Source organism: Macaca fascicularis, chromosome 1, assembly GCF_037993035.2.
Source record: "Macaca fascicularis isolate 582-1 chromosome 1, T2T-MFA8v1.1".
NCBI classification, from domain to species: domain Eukaryota; kingdom Metazoa; phylum Chordata; class Mammalia; order Primates; family Cercopithecidae; genus Macaca; species Macaca fascicularis.
The window spans coordinates 195,657,546-195,679,179 of NC_088375.1; the positions used below are offsets into that span (position 1 = coordinate 195,657,546).

Consider the following 21,634-nt stretch of genomic DNA (forward strand, 5'->3'; position numbering starts at 1 on the left):
CATTAGGCTCAAATATAGAAAACAGTAGGCCTACAAGTGGGTGATTTCCATCCCTGAAAGCAAGTAAAAGAACTATCATTTGGCAAGACAAGAAGCTCAGACAGGATTTGCCCTCAGATATGTAGGTGTTTCCCATAATCAATGTTAAAACATTTTGGGAAGAAGCAGGCATATTAATTATTCAAGGAGCCCAGATGTTCTATATCCAGGGCTACACTCAGACAACAACTTTGGCAGCTCTCCAAATCTGTGAGACTCAATGAATCACAGAAGGGAGAAAGTGAGATGATTTGGGAAAAAAATAACTTCAAACACCTGGGCTTTTAAATGTAAACTTCATGTCTTTAGCTAAATTTTATGAATACATAAAATTTTAAAAATTCATAATAGATTGGAAAATGAGAGGCGTCTCTACAGACTAGAGCTCTAGGAAGAAAAATACACCTAATTTAAAAAAACCTTTAAACATGAATCTACTGTTTCTGAAATATTAGTATCTAGAAAATAAAGAAAAAGTAATGCAAAAACATGCAGATATAAAAAGGAATATAACTAATTCCTCACTTCATCAAGAAATAAGAACATATAATACATCAATTTAAATTATATAATTTGTAAATTCTGAATTAGAAATAAAGTCCACTAACATTTCCTTCTACTTCTTCCTCCCACCTAATAGATGAAGCAGTGATGGCTGCTGCCCTCGCACTCAACGAGATGGACAAATATGTCATTTGTGGGGCCACAATTGTGAGGCCATTCATTAGGAGAAGCTCACCAGTTTGATGCCTGAGAGGACCTCCAACAGAGAGATCAGGTTATGGCCATCCCGCAGATCTTCATAAAGATCATTGATGTGCTTGCGGACCTGTGAATGAGAGTGAAACAGACAGATTTTTATTTGATATTGAATTATACTATCCACATAAAAATCTCTGGTTCTAGGTAAACACAAATTAAAGAATTTAAAAGTGGAAGAACAATTAAATAATAAAATTCAGAAATCTTCAGATTGGAGTAAAATACACGTGAAATGATAATACTTTACCAGAAACGTGTGTGTTTTTTAAATTGATTCCAGATCTATTACATACTCTAACCAACATGCAACAATGTCCTAGAAAGTTTGGACAAGAAGATGGGGAGTCTTAATTATCCTGAGACACCTCAGGAATTACTATTAGCCAAAATGTAATAGCATGGCAAATGGTGGGTAGATGAGTCCAGCCAGAGGCAGAAAAGCCCTCCAGAGTGCTGCAAAAGAAACTAAATGCTAGGTACCCAATGTTTCCTGGGGTGTACTTCTAATTTAACCCTACTCTTACCAAATATTTCTAATAGTGAATTTGAGAATAATTTTCTTTGTGGGAAATTTGAATTAACTTTAAAATTGAAACTATGGAAAAACAGATCTCACTTTGGGAGAAAGTATGGTTAATACCAAACACGGTACTAAATGTTTAATATGTTATCCATCTCTCACATCTCTAAGGTAAGTATTATTATCATTTCTATTTTACACGTGAGGAAATAAGGCACAAAGAGGTTAAGTAACTTGCCTGAGGTCACCAAGTGGAAAAACCGGCCTCAGTTTGGTCTGATTTTAGTCTTTGCCATTAACTACTATGCTTTATAATCAGCCATCATCTCATTTTATTTATTTAATCCAAACAACTACCTTGTGAAGTAAAAGAAACGAAGGAAGCTAAGGTTCTGAGATGTTATGGTCCCTTAGCTATAAGTTAAGTGGCAATCGGATTTCTGATTCAGTCCCAGTCTAGTGACAACTTCATTAAGTGATACTCATTGCCAGGTGCAGTGGCTTGTGCCTGCAATCCCAGTATGTTAGGAGGCCAAGGCAGAAGGATCCCTCGACCCTAGGAGTTTGAGACGAGCCTAGCAGTTCAAGATCAGCCTGGGCAACGTGGGGAGACCGCTTCTCTACAAAAAAAAAAAGGCCAGGCATGGTGGTTTACGCCTATGGTCCCAGCTACTCAGGAAGCTGAGGTGGGAGGATCACTTGAGCCCAGGAAATCAAGGCTGCAGTGAGCTATGATCACAGTTAGCTATACTCCAGCATAGGCGACAGAACAAGACCCTGTCTCAAAAAAAAAAAAAAAAAAAAAAGTGAGTTCACAACACAGAATGGGAAGGCTTGCAGAAATTATAAGGAAGACTGATTTTTAATATATTAATTTTCCAGACAACATTAGAAACAGCTACTTTCAGAAGTAGTAGAATTTCAGTTACTATAATTTTTTGAGTAGAGGCTGGGATTTGGAGATTTTTACATTTGAGTGGAAAACTAAAGTCCTTTCCAATTATAATATTCAAAGTAGCTCTGAAAGTAGAGGGGGAGGCCAGGTGCAGTGGCTCACACCTGTAATACCAGTGCTTTGGGAGGCTAGGGCAGGAGGACTGCTTGAACCCAGGAATTCAAGGCTCAAGGCTGCAGTGAGGTATCATCGCACCAGTGCACTCTAGCCTGAGTGACAAACCAAGACCCTTTTGTAATGAGGGGTTTCTTTTTTAACCCTGTCTCCAAAAAAAAAAAAAAAAAAAAGGAAAAAAAGGAAAAAGAAACAAAATAGGATAAGAATGGAAATTGGACAAGATAAAGAATGGAAACATCTGCAAAGACTTCCTTGAAGAAATAGGACTTGGAGAATTAGCAAATGTTTTAGTAGAAAGAAGATGGAAAAACCACATAAGACTAGGCACAGAGATGGACATATGCAAAGTATGTGTGTTTATTTGTATGTGTGTAAAGAAATAAGAAGGTGACAGGTACATTATACAACTGGGGAAGATGGTTCATGATGAACTGGAACATAGTTTTAAAAACTGAAAGAATATATATATTTTTTGAGACGGAGTCTTGGTCTGTCACTAGGCTGGAGTGCAGTGGCACAATCTCGGCTCACTGCAACCTCTGCCTTCTGGGTTCAAGTGATTCTCCTGCCTCAACCTCCTGAGTAGCTGGGATTACAGGTGCGCACCACCACACCCAGCTAATTTTTGTATTTTTAGTACAGATGGGGTTTCACCATGTTGGCCTCAATCTCCTGACCTCGTGATCCGCCTGCCTCGGCCTCCCAAAGTGCTGGGATTACAGGCGTAAGCCACCGCGCCCGGCCCACACTTGTAAATTTAATCTGCAATATTAACATTTTCTCCATCACTAAGTCTAAACAATAAACAAAACAAGACATCTAACTCAGAGTTGTAGAATTTGCAGATTTCCATGATGTAAATATTCCCAATACAACCAATTTCAAGCTACTAATATAATATCACTAAATGCAATGTTGGGAAGAAATGTACAGTAGCACACCATTATGTATAGTATTTCCATCACAGAGACACAACAGACATAACCTCAAGAGCACAGACAATACTAACATGCAGCAAAATAATTATGAAATGAAGAGCTTTGAGAATTTATTATGTTTATTTTAAATATAATTTATTTAATTGTATGTTTACATAGTTTAATTTTTAATAATAGCTGTGGCTGGGCACAGTGGCTCACACTTGTAATCCCAGCACTTTGGGAGGCTGAGGCGGGAGGATCACCTGAGGTCAGGAGTTCGAGACCAGCCTGGCCAACATGGTGAAACCCTGCCTCTACTAAAAATGCAAAAATTAGCCGGGCATGGTGGTATGTGCCTGTAATCCCAGCTACTCAGGAGGCTGAGACAGGAGAATCCCTTGAACCTCAGAGGCAGAGGTTGCAGTGAGCCAAGATCACGCCACTGCACTCCAGCTTGGGCAACAGAGCAAGACTCAGTCTCAAAAAAAAAAAAGCTGTGTTTAGCAACCAGCTCACAAAATTGCTGAAAATTTAACATTTGGCTCTCATGAGTCCATAAGCTGGCTCTAGCACACCAGGGGCTCCAAGATTTCAAAACCCCTCCCTCTCACACCTATAATCTCAGCACTCTGGGAGGCGGAGGCAGGTGGATCACCTGAGGTCAGGAGTTCGAGACCAGTCTGGCCAACATGGTGAAACCCCGCCTCTACTAAAAATACAAAAAATTAGCCGGATGTGGTCATGGGCGCCTGTAATCCCAGCTACTCAGAAGGCTGAGGCAGGAGAATCGCTTGATTCTCCTGAGGCAGAGGTTGCAATGAGCCAAGATCACACCACTGTACTCCAGCCTGGGCAATAAGAGTGAAACTTTGTCTCAAAAACAAAAACAAAAACCCCTGCCTCAAATAGATCCAAGGTTTCAAGCTTGCAGTGTGGAACAACAGTAGTGCACCATTAACAGAAATAGGTAGGTCATGAGGTTTGTTAAAAAGGCAGTGGATTTGACAAATTCAATTTTAAATATGTTGAATTTAAAATGGCAGCAAAGGAGTTGCAAATGGAAATGTTCTTGAAGCAGCTGGAAATACCAGAATTCAGTTTGGATCAGCTGAGAACTTAAGTTTAGATGTCACATGCACAGAGGTGCTAGCTAAAGACACGGGAAACGGGCTTTCTGGATTAGGAGTAAGACAGAAGAGCAGAGTGCTAAGGACTGAGCCTTAGGGAATAGCCAAAATTAGAAGGCAGGAGATGGAAAAGCAATCAACAAAGGACAGAAGAAAAAGACAAAACAGTAACAGTGAAAGAGGTAAGCAAAAATGTAAGAAGTGTAATCAAGATAGGAATGATCACTGGTATCAAATACTACAGCAGAAGTCAACGAGGATAAGGACTAAGAAAGTTTTTTAACTTTCCTACAAATAAAGTGCTTTTGTGAGACTATTTCTCAAGAGAGTAGTAGAGTGAAAATCAGATTAAAATTAATGGTAGGCTTTTTAAAAAGTCAGAAAATATTACATACTTGACATTAAGGCTTAAGAAGAGAAGGGACAACTAAGTTAAATGAGGGATTTATTTTTGATAGATAAGATCTGAACATAGGGAATAAAAATCAGGTGAGGACATTGAACGAATAAATAAATAAATGAATAAATATTGATTGACTGATTGAGACACAGTCTTGCCATGTTGCCCAGGCTGGTCTCAAACTCCTGGCCACAAACAGTCCTCCCACTTCAGCCTCCCAAAGTGTTGGGATTACAGGCGTGAGCTACCACTCCCAGCCTGAATAAATATTTAAATAAATTGTGGTTGCTAGGCGCAGTGGCTCACACCTGTAATACCAGCAATTTGGGAGGCCGAGGCTGGGAGATTACCTGAGGTTGGGAGTTTGAGACAAGCCTGGCCAACATGACAAAACCCCGTCTCCACTAAAAATACAAAAAAGTTGTGCATGGTGGCACATGCCTGGAGTCCCAGCTACTCAGGAGGCTGAGGCATGAGAATCGCACAGGCGGAGGTTGCAGCGAGCCAGGATCGCACCACTGCATTCCAGCCTGGGCAACAGAGCAAGACTGCAACTCAAAAATAATAATAATAATAATAAACAAATTGCGGTTGGTCTTGAGGACCAAGTGAGGTCATCTTATCAACAGATATTAAACACCACAGAGTACTGAAAAGACAAAGGAGGCAACTTAAAATGTAAAGTTAATTTCACACTAAGGCCCTAATGTCTCTCAAAATTCTGATTATGTGTTATACCTGTGATAGCAAAACTTGTATATATTATAAGAAATTTAGATAAGAACTAGCTTATTATGCCTTCTCAATCTTTGTTTGACTACAGTAACCAAATAACTATAAAAATAAAACTATTGGCCAGGCACAGTGGCTCATCCCTGTAATCCCATCACTTTGGGAGGTCGAGGCAGGTAGATCACCTGAGATCAGGAGTTGGAGACCACCCTGACCAACATGGTGAAACTCCCTCTCTACTAAAAATACAAAAATTGGCAGGACGTGGTGGCTCACGCCTGTAATTCCAGCACTTTGGGAAGCGGAGGCAGATGGATCACCTGAGGTCAGGAGTTTGAGACCAGCCTGGCGAATACAGCAAAACCTTGTCTCTACGAAAAATACAAAAATTAGCTGGGCGTGGTGGCATGCGCCTATAATCCTAGCTATTGGGGAGGCTGAGGTAGGAGAATTCACTTGAACCCAGGATGCGCAGGTGGCAGTGAGCCAAGATGGCGCCACTGCACTTCAGCCTGGGCAACAGAGACTCGGTCTCAAAAAAAAAAAAAAAAATTGGCCGGGTGTGGTGGCTCACATCTGTACTCCTAGCACTTTGGGCGGCCAAGGTGGGTAGATCATGAGGTCAAGAGTTGGAGATCGGCCTGGCCAACATAGTGAAACCCTGTCTCTACTAAAAATACAAAAAATTAGCTGGGTGTGGTGGTGGGCACCTGTAATCCCAGCTACTTAGGAGGCTAAGACAGGAAAATCACTTGAACCTGGGAGGCAGAGGTTGCATCGAGCCGAGATCATGACACTGCGCTCCAATTTGGGCTACAGTGCACGACTCCATCTCAAAAAATAAATAAATAAAAATACAAAACTTAGCCGGGTATGGTGAGGCACTCCTTACATTCTAGCTACTCAGGAGGCTGAGACAGGAGAACTGCTTGAACTCAGGAGGGAGAGGTTGCAGTGAGCCGAGATTGTGCCACTGCACTCTTCCCTGGGCAACAGAGTGAGACTCTGTCCCCTGCAAAAAAAGTTTTTAATAAAAAATAAATAGAACTATTGAAGAGATACAGAGAGAGGTAATGGGAGAGGAGAATGCAAAGAGATTTTTTTTTCCCTTGCCTGGAAAATTGTCAACAACAGAAAACAACAGTTTGTTTCTAAAGCATACTAGACACAGCTCTACCTAAAGAAGGGTAAAGAATTAGCTAACATTTACTGGGTGCTTCTGTGTCAGGAATTTTTTGGACACAGAGATAGGATTTGGAGGGCTCAATTAACATCCCCCAATCACACATCTACTAAATTGCCAGGCTGATCAAATCCAGATCTATCTCATCCTAAAATCCTCATCTCTTCTGCTCATACTAGTTTGCCTGTGAAGTTTTCCACAAATCTCTTAGGAAAATGACCAGTGAACTAAGCAACAAAATTTCAGAAGGCCAGGTACGGTGGCTCAAGCATGTTATTGAGCACTTTGGGAAGATTATTTGAGCCCAGGAGTTTGAGACCAGTTGGGGCAACACAGTGAGACTCCATCTCAACAAAAAATTTTAAAAGTTAGCCAGGTGTGGTGGTGCATGCCTATAGTCCCAGCTATTCAGGAGTCTGAGGTGGGAGGGTTGCTTGAGCCCAGCTGACTGAAGCTGCAGGGAACTATTATCACACCACTGCAACAGAGTGAGATCCTGTCTCAAAAAAAGAAAAAGTTTTAAAAGCACCCAACTGAAGCAAGATTGTTCAAGAATCATCCATATGGATGCTTCTTTCTAACAAATAATTATAATGTTCTGTCAATAAATGAGTAAAAAACTGCAATTATTCAGGACCTTGCCTGTTTGCACACTCTGAGAAAATCATTGTAAAAATTAGTAAATGTCTCCAACGAAGATACATAAATGGCTAATAAACACCTGAAAAGATGTTCAACATCATTAGTCATAAGGAAAATATAAATCAAAACTGCAGTGATTCACGCTCTCTAGGATGTCTATACTATAAAAGACAGATAATAAGCCTTAGCAAAAATGCAGAGAAACTAGAACCCTCATCCACTGCTGGTGTGGATGTAAAACGGTGCACTTGCTTTAGAAGATAATGTGATGGTTACTAACATGTTAAACACAAGTTACCATACGATCCACCAGTTGTGCACCTAGGTATGTAATTAAAGAGAACTGAAAATATATGTCCAGACAAAAACTTGTAAATGAATGTTCATAGAGACAGGGGTTGTGGGGGCAAGATGGTGTCTCAGTACATTACCCAGGCTGGTCTCAAACTCCTGGCCTCAAGAGATCCTCTCACCTCAGCCTCCCAAGGTGTTGGGATTACAGGTGTGGGCCACTGTCCCTGGCCATAAAGTTTTTTTTTTGTTTGTTTGTTTCTTTTTTTTTTTTTTGGAGATAGGGTCTCACTTCCATCGCCCGTGCAGTGGCACGATCACAGTTCACTGTAGCCTCGACTTCCTGGGCTCAGGTGATCCTCTCACCTCAGTCTCCCAAGGCACACACAACCATGCCTGGTTAGTTTTTTCTATTCTTTATAGAGATGGGGTTTTGCCATGTTGCCCAAGCTAGTCTCAAACTCCTGGCCTCAAGCTGCCAGCCTCAGCCTCCTGAAGTGCTGGGATTACAGGCTTGATCCATCACACCCAGCCATAAAGTGATTTCTTAAAATTAGTGAATAATTAGATTTTGAGAGACCAAGTCCAATCCTGCCCAATGCCCAAGCATTAATAAGCCAAGGAGGGCTCTGCTGTCTGTTTTTTTTTTTTTTTTTTTTGAGACAGAGTCTCACTCTGTTGCTCAGGCTGGTGTGCAGTGGTGCAATATCAGCTCACTACAATATCTGCCTCCTGGGTTCAAGTGAATCTCCTGCCTCAGCCTCCCGAGTAGCTGGGACTAAAGGCTCACGCCGCTATGCCCAGCTAATTTTTTTGTATCTTTAATAAAGACAAGGTTTCGCCATGTTGGCCAGGCTGGTCTTGAACTCCTTGCCTCAAGTGATCCACCCACCTCAGCCTCCCAAAGTGCTGGGATTACAGGCATGAGTCACTGTACCCGGCCTCCATTTTTTAAAGATTAACTTAAAGCTACGAAAAAATAAACAGCTTTCCTCAATTTCTGAGTGGCTTTAACAAAGGGAATAAATTACACTTCAGTGCTTGGAATCCTAATCTGAGCTCAAAGGGACTTTAAAGATTACTTAACTCTAATACCTTTAGTTTACAGATGAGAAAACCATTGCCTAGAGAAGCTAAATAACTTGTGTAAGATCATTTAGCTGGAAAGTATCAGAGCTGAGCCTAGAACATTGTCCCCTGACTCCCCTAACAAGGCTTCTATGATGCCTGGAGGGTCAAAATGACAGATTATCAACAATTTTAAATAATAAGACTACCCTCCTCCCCACCATACATCCATACATACACAAAAAAGACCAAGGGTTGTCACATAGTATCCTTTTTTTTTTTTTTTTTTTTTTTTGAGATGGAGCCTCGCTCTGTCACCCAGGCTGGAGTACAGTGGTGTGATCTCAGCTCACTAAAACCTCTGCCTCCCGGGTTCAAGCGATTCTCTTGCCTCAGCCTCCCAAATAGCTGGTATTACAGGCATGCGTCACCACACCCAGCTAATTTTTGCATTTTTAGTAGAGACGGGGTTTCACCATGTCGGTAAGGCTGGTCTCGAACACCTGATGTCAAGTGATCCACCCACCTTGGCCTCCCAAAGTGCTGATATTACAGGTGTGAGCCACTGCGCCTGGCCTCATAGTATTGACACCTGCCGAAAACTTGATCTAGAAACCTTTCCTCTAAACAATTAAAAGGAAATGTAAGCAGCCCAATTTCCTTGACTCAGACTATGTTGAAGAGCAATATATAGGTCAGAGGAGAAAGTTTTAAAGAGAAAAGCATGTTATTTACTCTCTCCTACACTTATTAAAAGATACAGGGAAAGGGAAAGTGAGCCTAGTAATTTCAGATAGATTTCTGAATGGCAAATCTCCAAACTGTAAAAACTGAAACCCGTATTGATTCATTGGCCAAATCTGCCTTCAAGGAAAAGCCCAACACTAAAAAAAAAAAAGATTATAGTTGTCCTAGACTTCTTTACTCTGGAAAGAACTATGCTTAAATGCAGGGAATAAAAGTAGCAGCTGGGAATCCCTGTTTGAGAGCGGGGGTGGGAGGGAACAAAGTGTGAGGTTCTTTGCCTGTAAGAATTTTTATTGTATCTCTGTTTTGAGAATTCCCTAAATTGTGAGGAATCTAACAGTGGTACTGGTCAACCCGGATTAACAGCTTCTCTAAGAATGTAGATGATTCTAAAATCCACAGGCTGGGCGTGGTGGTTCATGCCTGTAATCCCAGCACTTTGGGAGGCCAAGGTGGGCGGATCACCTGAGGTCAGGAATTCAAGACCAGCCTGACCAACATGAAGAAACCCCATCTCTACTAAAAATACAAAATTAGCCAGGCGTGGTGGTACATGCCTGTAATCCCAGCTACTTGGGAGGCTGAGGCAGGAGAATCGCTTGAACCCGGGTGGCAGAAGTTGCAGTGAGCCAAGATCGCGCCATTGCACGCCAGCCTGGGCAAAGAGCAAAACTCCGTCTCAAAAAAATAAATTAAAATCCACAAAAGGTAGCTTTACTTTCATAGGCAGGCACTTAAGCATAGGGAATAGAAAATCCAGAGTAAAGCCCAAGTCCAAATGTAGGCCCAAATGTAGGCCTGACAAGCATTTAGAGTGAAATTAAGCCCTAAAAAAATCAGGTCCAGGCAAAGACAGCCACAAACCACTATCATATAGTCACACATAGGCAACAAAGGCAACACTCCTTTCCTCAGCATCTAACCAGCACTACACTTTGTCAATTTCTTAAACTACACTGCCAGTCTCATTCTGATATTTCCCACAGACATGAATAAGCAAAAAGGTATGAAGTTCCACCCAGTGATTAGGGAGTCAGTGAATTGACTCATGTGGCCAAAACAGAGGCTGTATAGGAGAGAATACCTGGAATCAGTGCTACCCTGTATTCAACTAGAGAGTCTCAAACAGAAATAGAGAAATTTTAAGTGGGCCAGGTGTGGTGGCTCACGCCTGTAATCCTAGCACTTGGGGAGGCCAAAGCAGGAAGATTCCTTGAGCACAGGAGTTTGAGACCAGCCTAGGGAACATAGGGAGACCTTGTCTCTTGAAACAGAAAGACAGAAAGAAAGACGGATGGACCAACGGATGGACAGATGGAAGGAAGGAAGGAAGGAAGGAAGGAAGGAAGGAAGGAAGGAAGGAAGGAGGGAGGGAGGGAGGGAGGGAGGGAGGGAGGGAGGGAGGGAAGGAAGGAAGGAAGGAAGGAAGGAAGGAAGGAAGGAAGGAAGGAAGGAAGGAAGGAAGGAAGGAAGGAAGGAGGGAAGGAAGGAAGGAAGGAGGGAAGGAAGAAGGGAAGGGTTGTTAGCGTCACTAAAAATTTGAAAACGTTTGCTGGTATATACGGAAATTTTATCTAAAATTCCAGGAAAGCCAGGGGCTTCTAGATTGCGTATACAAAAATGGAAAGAACTGCTCTATCTGCTAGATTAAATATTGGGCTTTTCCTTTGTAACTACTAACCCCTGAAGTCAACAGGAACTGACCAGAAAAGCATTTTTCTCCCTCCTAAGGAGCTCATACATACTTTCATGTTCTCTTTAGGGGAATATACTTCATCAGCTACCAGCACCCAGAGATACAGCATAGGTAATTTAAATAAGACCTCATTTAGAAACCTAGATTTCTCTTTTTGATGGTTCTGGTATATAAGCAGAACTCTTACATATGTATGTTTACATTCTAAATTAGGTTATTTCAGATGCTTACATCTTTAACAAATCTCTTTTAAGATTGGATCAGAAGTGTTCTCAATAAGGAATAATTAATTTGCTTATCCCAAAGTAAGCTGTTTCCCAAAAGGTTACCAGGGAATCCAAGAGATTTCAAGATCAACTAAATCTAGAAGTTGGGAGACCTGGTTTGTGGTTTTATTTATTTATTTATTTGAGACAGAGTCTTGCTCTGTCACCCATGCTGGAGTGCAGTGGCACAATCTCAGCTCACTGCAACCTCCACCTCCCGGGTTCAATCGACTCTCCTGCCTCAGCCTCCCAAAATAGCTGGGATTACAGGCGCCAGCCACCACACCCAGCTAATTTTTGTATTTTTAGTAGAGATGGGGTTTTACCATGTTGGCCTGGCTGGTCTTGAACTCCTGACCTCAAGTGATCCATCCCCCTCAGTCTCCCAGAGTGGTGGGATTACAGGCATGAACCACCATGCCAGGCCACCTGGTTGGTTTTGTCCTTACGTTGGTCTACCTGCCGAAGATGACATTAATCTGGGGTGTACTTGGGGAGCAAAGCAAAGGATGCTTGAGTTGCAAAAAACAAATCTCAATCCCTAATTCTCAGCCCAAAATTCAAATAATTCCAATTTAGAGCAATAACTCTGAATAGCAGTGCATCTCTCTCTGAAATATCCCAAGATAAGCAAATGTTGTTGAAACTGTAAGGCTGGGGGCCTGAGAAGAGATGAAAAATAGCCAAGGATTTAAGTAAAGCTTTGGCTGGCCTCCAGTTTCTAACAATGCTATGATGTGTTCCTCTAGCTTCTCCCTCCCTGAGCCTCCTGTCATCACACAGCACTGAGGCAGAGGTCCAACAGGCAGCATCAGCTACAAACAGGCAGCAAGGAGCCAGAGCACTGGAATTCAACTACAAAGTTCAGGGGACAAGCTCAAGGCAGGATTGATTCAGTTCCTCCAACTGTTAGAGACAAGGTATGAAAGAATCAGCTGCCAGCATAGTTAGCAGAAAGAACAAGTAATTTTGATCAGAAGACTCATGATTAACTGATCCTTAGCTCCATCCCTCACTAGCTGTATCATTTTGGCAAAGTCACTTCACTCCTCTAATTCTCATTTTTCCCTAGCTGTTAAAATTGAGAGGATAAAACACCTTTACTTACTTCAAGGTTACTATAAGGATTAAGACAGGTAAGAATGTGCTTCAGAAGCTATAAACACTATTGAAATATTAGTTACTCAAGGTAATAAGTACTTATTGGATACTTCTCATGTGCTATGTGCAGCACTTAACAGAGAAAGTAGCATACTACAATCCCAGTCCTCAATGAGTACTGTAACAGAGAACACCGGTGAGTGAACACACAGGCATCTCTTCAAGGCAGTCTGATATAGAGATGGAGTTGCAATTGATTTAATCTGAGGAACAGAGGTCAGAATCTCAGGAAGGTGACACTGGAGCTGGGCCTAGAAGGTGAAGTGGGTGATGACCAGGCAGAGGAGGCTGGGACGTGCATTCTAGGGAGAGAAATAAATAAGCAAGGAGGTGTGAAAGTACACAGTGTTTAGGGAGCAGTGAGTTGTCTCATGTGGCTACAGCGCGATACAAAAAACAGAGTGCTTACAAATGAAGCTGGACAGGTGGGTTGGAAATGCTGCAAAGTGCTCTATGTCATGACAGAATTAGGTGACATCAAACTCTGGAGGCAACTAGTAGCCATAGAAGAAATTTACAAAAGGAAATCACGGTTGGATGCGGTGGCTCACGCCTGTAATCTCATGACTTTGGAAGGCTGAGGCAGGCAGATCACAAGGCCAGGAGAGCAGCCTGGCCAATATGGTGAAACCCTGTCTCTACTAAAAATACAAAAATTAGCCAGGTTTTGGTGGCACACGCCTGTAGTTCCAGCTACTTGGGAGGCTGAGGCAGGAGAGTTGCTTGAACCCAGGAGGCGGAGGTTGCAGTGAGCTGAGATCATACCACTGCACTCCAGCCGGACGACAGAGCAAGACTCCATCTCAAAAAAAAAAAAAAGGAAATTATAATTTCTTTTTCTCCTTACTTCTCTCTCTTTCTTCTTTGTCCTAACACTATAAATAGTAAGACACAATATTTGCCCTCAAGTGGTGATATAGCTGAAAGATACACCATGTATATAAACACTCTGGATGCTTTAACAAAAGCACATAAGGAGTACAGTCAGGGGCACAAAGAAAGGGTAGTCAGTTCCACATCAGAGAGTCAGGAAAATACTTATTGAAGAGGTGTTAAGTTGGTGTTATCCAGGCAGAACAAACTTGGGAAAGGTATTCCAAGCACAGGGAGTAGAATGAACAAAGATACAGAGTCATAAAATAGCATGGCACACAGTTCAGCAAGAGCTCAAGGTATGAGGGAAACTTGGTGCTATGAGCCTGGAAAGGTAGGCAGCAACCAGAGCCAGTTCTGCATGGGTTAAGAGCATGGTTTCTAGACTTTAGGTTGCCTGAATTTTAAAATTTCAGTTCTGCCTTTTTCTAGCAGCATGACCTTGAACTAATTACTTACCCTCTCTAAGTAATTTATAAAATGGGGACATTAACAGAATCCACAGCATAAGATCACTGAAGGATTAAATGAAATAATCCATGTAAAGGACTTAGTATATAGAATGTCCAATTTAGACTAGACATGGTGGCTCATGACTGTAATGCCAAGACACTGGGAGGCCAAGGCAGGAGGATTGCTTGAGGTCAGAAGTACAAGACAAGCCTGGGCAACATACCAAGACCCCATCTCTACAAACACACATACACAAATTAGCCAGGCACAGTGGCACGTGCCTATAAACCGAGCTATTTGGGAGGCTGTGGTGGGAGGATCACTTGAGCCCAGGAGTTGGAGGCTGTAGTGAGCTATGATTGTACCACTACACTCTAGCCTGGTAACAGAGCAAACCCTGTCACACACAAACATAGAGAATATGTCTGATTTACAGGAAGTCTTCAAGATACTATTACTACCATTGTTATAATAGAAAACTTTATTAGGAAACTATTATAATGGTCAAGGCAACAGACACAAAGGCCCTGAACAAAAGCAGCGATATGGAGAAGAGAAGACAGATGCATGCAGTCTTTCTGAGCTGCAAGTGATTGACTGGACTTGGTAACAAGGGAGAGATTATGGGCAGTACTGAATCAAATAGGTTCCTAACTTGGACAACTAGCTACATGAGTGAAAATATTTAACAATTTAGGGTGTGTTCAATAAAAGCTATGGCTAGGTAACATACAGATGAACGTGTAAAATATACCATGACACACGCCTTTGGCTCAGGCAAGAATCCAAGAAAAGGCTCTATCATTGCCTCCTTATTCAGATTTTGTAGTGTGAAAATCATGCTCACCTGCAGTACTCATTAAACAAGTGGTCCTAAGAAGCCATGTATGATTTATGTAACCACCTCCTTACCCACGGTTTACTGAACTACAGATGGACAATCGGCCCATGGAGGAAAAGAAGACCTCAGCCCATCAGACTTTCTGTGTTTGTGCATTCAGAATCATGTGGCCTCAGGGGTTTACATCACTGTTTGAGGCACAGCCGCCATGGCTCACTCATAGCAGTAAGAGAAAAGCAGAGAAATGAATATAGGAGGTACACAGAAGTAAAATGAAAGAACACAAGGCCCCATAAACAAGAAAGACCTGGGTTGGTCAGGCACGGTGGCTCACGCCTATGATCTCAGCACTTTGGGAGGCTGAGGTGGGCGGATCACCTGAGGTTGGGAGTTCGAGACCAGTCTGACCAACATGGAGAAACCCCATCTCTACTAAAAATACAAAATTAGCCGGGCGTGGTGGCTCATGCCTGTAATCCCAGCTACTCAGGAGGCTGAGGCAGGAGAATTGCTTGAACCCGGGAGGCGGAGGTTGTGGTGAGCTGAGATTGTGCCATTGCACTCCAGCCTGGGCAACAAGAGTGAAATTCCATCTTAAAAAACAAACAAACAAACAAACACAAGAAAGACCTGGGCAGCACAGTAAGAACCCATCTCTACAAAAAATTTTAAAAATTAGCCAGGTGTGGTAGTGCATGCCTATAGTTCCAGCTACTCGGGAGGATGAGGTGGGAGAATCACTCGAGCCCAGGAGGACTACAGTGATCTCCGATCTTGCCACTGTACTCCAGCCTGGGCAACAGGGTAAGACTCTGTCTCAAAAAAAAAAAAAAAAAAAAGAGCAAGAGTAGTTTTCGGATAACTGTTTAGGTTTCATAAAGCCCAGCTGCATCTAGACACCAGATTCTGTGAGATCATCCCATATCCATTTCTACTTGTGTTTCTTTCCATTCCATGCAACAAAACAATCCCAGTGGCTACAATGGATGAGACTGCCCAAAAAGAATACAGAGACAAAACCAAAAAATGGCCAAGGTTAGGATCCTGGGGAACACCAACATGGAAGAGTCAGACAGAGGAAGAAAAGTCAATGAAACAGGTAGAAAAAAAGGCATTCGTAGAGGCAAGAGGTAATTCAGGAAAAAGCAATGTTCTAGAAGTCAATGTAAGAGAGGATTTTAAGGAGTAGACAACAGTATCAAATGCTACAGAGAAATCAAATAAGAGGAAGAAAAAACTAGGCTACTGGATAGGGCAATTAAGGGATCACTGGTGACCTTTCCCAGAGAAGCACTAATTATTATTATAATTCAAAAACTTGCGTTTTCAGATCCTAACTGCCACAATAGTCATACTGTTTTATCTTTAGGTGAGTCTTAACATGCCTCTGTTTTGGTTTCTCTTCTATTTAAAATAATAATAATAATATATTATTATGATATTTATTTATATATCTAATATATAATTATAATTATTATATTATTATTATCCTTAGGTGAGTCTTAACATGCCTCTGTTTTGGTTTCTCCTCTATTTAAAATAATAATAGTAATGATAATAATAATCTTCACCCAGCCCTAACCATTCTAGAAATATTCTGTATTTTAGACTATCTGGTGGTAAAATTCATGTAAAAATTCATCAAGTTAAACATTTAAGCTTCATGCACTTTAAGAGAAAGAGACAAAATCCCCCTCTATCATCCTTCCATAGTATTCAGATTAAAACATAAAAATACACTGGGCGAAGTGGCTCACGCCTGTAATCCTAACACTTTAGGAGGCCAAGGTAGGAGGAGCACTTTAGCACAGGAGTTTGATACCAGACTGGGCAACATAGTGAGACCCTGTCTCTATTTAAAAAATAAATTAATAAATGAAATAAAAAAGAAACAGGCTTATAAAGTAATGTATAAAGCTAGGAGTAAACTGTTCTTTGAATTTTTTAAATCATCCCATGGTATCCTCAACCTCTGCCTCCTGATGTAATGGTAGGTAATACTGTCTTCATCAAGAAGCAGATTAATACAAGTTTCCATGCTATTATGACTATGTTAGTTTTCAAAAAGCTGGGCATGGTGGCTCATGCCCGTAATCCCAGAACTTGGAGGCTGAGACAGTAGGATTGCTTGAGCCCAGGAGTTTGAGAACAGCCTGAGCAACATGGCAAGACCCCTTCTCTATTAAAAAAGGAAAGAGAAAAGAAAAGTCACATGTGTATCTTCATAGACTCGAGCACACAGCAAGCAATCTAAACCATCTGAAAGACGGAATGACAGTCGATCCAGATGAAAGCAGTGAGAGGTGCTGGGGCAGCATATATATGAAGGGGTCTTACCTTCATTAAGTGCTTGTTGACCCACTTGGTGAATGTTTTCTTCTGAACCCGGTCCCGTTCATCTGTAAAGAAAACACAGAGAAGGCACTGGCTTAGTGCTACCCAGGTAACAGGTTCCCACACTGCAGCCCTGCCCACACCTATGTTTCTCTAGAACAACTTACCCACATAACTGTGGGACAGTGACTTCTTCTTAGGAAGGTTTGGCCTAGCTGAACTTCCTCTTTGGTCCTGATCACGTTGTCACTTTACAAATTAGACAGAATCATCATGTGCCTCAAAAATCATACCATGGCAAAGTCTCCTTAGCATGATAATTTGAGCAGAGCAGGGGACAGAGTGATTCCCCACTTCTCTCACAACAAGCTTCAAAAAGCCAAAGCCATGATACCACCAACAGATGGGGTGGCCTTGACATTTGGGACACACATATTGCAGTGGTTAAATTTCACTCTTCATGTGCTGATCTGCCTGAGTAATGCGCAACTCCCTCCCTCCCCTACCCCAGTAATTTCTTCATTCCAATTTCTTTACCAGCCATTATCAAAACACTCAAACTCTCAAAGCTGCCCAGTTTACTCCCACGGAACATCTCTTCCCTCTCTCCCTTTTCCTGTCATAGTAGCAAACTCCCTTTCTTTCTCCATTTTTTTTACCTCTTTAACAGAAACATGACTATCAATGCTTGACAATGACTGCTCCACAGAGGCCTTATCCTGTAAAGGACTTACTTTCTCCGACTCTTGCCAATTCCCCAGAGCCATTTCTAGACCACTGAGCCATCAGTCCTGGTCCTTTTCTATTTTTGAAAGCCCACACCATCCCCTATAACATCTTGTTCAAATCATCCTCACTGTCATGGACCATGCCCCGCAGCCTAGCCCCTTCCACATGGCAAATCTACCTTAGCCTTCCCTGATGACTTGGTTCATTTATCCTCTCTACATATACGTGAAGACATATGTGACAATGCATCTGTGCCTACTTGGCTCCACGGGCACTCATCTCCAATTCATGTCCAGCCACCACACTGCCACATTTTGGGCCTTATTCCTTCCCCAAACGTACCTATTTAGCACTTACCATTATCAGTCTCTCACACCCTCTCCTAATCATTCTAAACCTTCAATCACTCCATTCTTATTTTACCCTACTCATTAAGGACATCTACAGCTGGGCATGGTGTTCACGCCTTGTAATCCCAGCAGTTTGGGAGGCTGAGGCCAGTGGATCACTAGAGCTCAGGAGTTGGAGACCAGCCTGGCCAACATGGTAAAACCCTACCTCTGCTAAAAATACAAAAATTGGCCAGTTGGTGGTGTGCACCTGTAGTCCCAGCTACTCAGGAGGCTGAGGTGAGAGGGTGGGAGGATCGCTCGAACCTGGGAGGCGGAGGTTGCAGTGAGCCGTGATCACACCACTGCACTCCAGCCTGGGTGACAGAGTAAGACACAGTCTCATAAAAAGAAAAAGGACATTTAAAATAATCCCAGTCCATGCTAGACAACATGGTTATGCAATTCAAAGCTTCCCTCACTAATACCCCAGAGACTCTCCCTGCCTAACCACCTACTACTACATTCACCATGACAATCTGCAAACCTAAATTACCACCATTGCCCGCTGCTTGACTCTTCCATATCTTTTCCAAGACAGAGAACATTTCAGAAGAAGGTTGCAGAGGTGGCCGGGCGCGGTGGCTCAAGCCTGTAATCCCAGCACTTTGGGAGGCCGAGACGGGCGGATCACGAGGTCAGGAGATCGAGATCATCCTGGCTAACACAGTGAAACCCCGTCTCTACTAAAAAATACAAAAAAAAATAGCCGGGCGAGGTGGCGGGCGCCTATAGTCCCAGCTACTTGGGAGGCTGAGGCAGGAGAATGGCGTGAACCCGGGAGGCGGAGCTTGCAGTGAGCCGAGATCGCGCCACTGCACTCCAGCCTGGGCGACAGCACGAGACTCCGTCTCAAAAAAATAAAATAAAATAAAATAAAAAGTTGCAGAGGTATATAAATCTGGTTCACTAGTAATTCATACAAGCTTCAGCCAGGTTCTCTCTCCCCAATGCCCAGTTATTTTCTTCTTATTGATCCCCTAGGAAAAGCCAACATACTGCCATTCCAAACAATGTCAATGCTCGTTCTACATGCCAGGTGAATATATTTATCTACTTATTTTTCCTGAGTTTATAGCCATTCAATAAGCACTTCTTATCTTGGCCTCTGTTTTTATCTTCATATCCTTATTTTCAGCCTTGAATCCTTTCTTGCTTTGCAAGAAACAATTTTCTTCCTACTATGAACTACAGCACTAAGGAATGGACCTTAGAAATTATATAGTCTAATTCTTTGCTGACACACAAATCCCTTTGACAACAAAGAATCATAAGTTCACGTTGAAAGGTCTCTACAGCTCTCCCATAAATCTACGATATTCTTGATGTTTAAAATTTAGGGTAACAGAGAATTCACTAACAGAGGAAGAAAGACAATGTACCAATGTAATAATTCTATAAAATGTCATAATCTGCTTTCCTTATAACTTCTGCCTATTGACTCTCATTTGGGACTGTCAGATGTATTATTATTAGGCCAGGTGCAGTGGCTCATGCCTGTAATCCCAGCACTTTGGGAGGCTGAGGCAGGCAGATCACCTGAGGTTGGAAGTTCAAGACCAGCCTGACCAACATAGTGAAACCCCGTCTCTGCTAAAACCACAAAATTAGCCGGGCATGGTGGCGCATGCCTGTAATCCCAGCTACTCGGGAGGCTGAGGCAGGAGAACAGCTTGAACCCGGGAGGCGGAGGTTGCAGGGAGCTGAGACCGTGCCATTGCACTCCAGCTTGGCAACAGGGCGAGACTCTATCTCAAAAAAAAAAAAAGTATTATTATTAGACTTAAAAGTTTAATCCATCTTTCAACTGATGGAGTCTTGAAAGTATTTGAAGCCAGGATTCTTATTGGATTTGACCACTGTCATTCCAACATATTTTGATATTTTTAGATGCTGATTTAGTTATCCAACATCATCATCCTTTCCAAGCCCGTGTCATCTGCAGACTGAATCAGAATCAGCTTCCAACTATAGTCTCATCGAAATCACTGACACTTTGCTCATACTACTTATTTTCCCTTCATGGCAGGCTACTTCTCTTCATCTCTCCAAATGGTATTTATTCTTTAAAATCCACCTCATTCATTCACTCATGTATTCTTTTTTTGCTTGTTTTTGAGACAGAGTTTTGCTCTTGTCACCCAGGCTGGAGTGCAATGGTGCGATCTGGGCTCAATGCAACTCTGCCTCCTGGGTTTCAGCGATTCTCCTGCCTCAGCCTCCAGAGTAGCTGGGATTACAGGTGCCCACCACCACATCAAGCTAATTTTTGTATTTTTAGTAGAGACAGGGTTTCACCATATGGGCCAGGCTGGTCTCAAACTCCTGACCTCAGGTGATCCACCCACGTTGACCTCCCAAAATGCTGGGATTACAGGCACCTGGCCTCATTTATTCTTTAAATAAGAGAAATAACTTCAAAGCAGTTTGATAAGTGCTATAACAGGTAAGCACAGAGTGCTCATGAACATAAGAGGTTAAGCATACCTTGGTAGGGACAGGAAATATGGGGGACTTAATGAAGTTTCCAAGAGGAGTGACTCTATCTAACCTTAAAAGATGAGTATAAGCCAGAAAGAGAAGGGAAGGAACAAAGTCGCTACATAAAGTTATAGCTAATGCAAATTCATGGAGACAAGAAAAAGCTTATGTTCGAAGAACTGCACAGAATTAGGAATAGTTGAAAGACAACTAGGTAGTGGCAAGATAGGATGGTATGAGCAAAATCATGACCTTTCATGACAAGCTTAAGGAACCTGAACTTTATCCTATAGGTAAGGGGAAGCACTGAAAGATTTTGAACTGGAGAATGACATGCTCAGATTTGTGTTTAAGAAAAATTCTGGCTGCCTTTTCTGACAACTCCAGTTCTCAATAGTCTCTGTGTCCTCCAAATATCCATGTTACTTACTGGGCTAATCACTCAATCAGCACTTAAATAATTATATAGTGTTCTGAACTTTTAATATGCTTATTCTTACATTACCAGTGAGATCATTAACTCCTCGAAGAGACCATGATTTACATTTTTGTATTTCCCACAACTTGCAACACCTAAAGCTCTACATAGTAAGACCTCAAACATAAAACCACCAGAGAGTGCTCTTAATTGGCCAAGTATGATTAGAAGACTGGCTACAGAAACACACAAAATGAAATCAGAACTGAGTTACCTACAAGAATCCAGTTCAATATACAAAAACCTCAAAACCCTGCCAGGCAAGCTGGCTTATGCCTGTAATCCTAGCACTTTGGGAGGCCGAGGCAGAAGGATCACTTGAGCCTGGGAGTTTGAGGCTGCAGCAAGTTATGACTGTGCCATTGCACTCCAGATGGGACAACAGACTGAGACTCTGTCTGAAAAAACAAAAACACAACATGCCAGTAAG

The 21,634-nt window shown here is 42.1% G+C and overlaps 1 protein-coding gene across 18 annotated transcripts in view; it reads right to left on the reverse strand.

Moving 5' to 3' along the window:
• Positions 1–21,634, reverse strand: part of LOC101867430 (microtubule actin crosslinking factor 1) — a 386,272-nt gene that overhangs the window by 239,020 nt on the left and 125,618 nt on the right. For 16 of the 18 annotated variants that reach the window (XM_074011478.1, XM_065533991.1, XM_074011506.1 and 13 more), the window contains exons 2-3: positions 17,131–17,192; positions 779–868 (exon numbers count right to left, since the gene is read on the reverse strand). In XM_074011478.1, coding sequence (XP_073867579.1) covers positions 779–868; positions 17,131–17,192 — 152 coding nt within the window. Of the gene's footprint in view, positions 1–778; positions 869–17,130; positions 17,193–17,294; positions 17,472–21,634 lie in introns of those variants that run through there. The other 2 variants (XM_074011513.1, XM_065534012.2) reach the window with 1 other exon arrangement.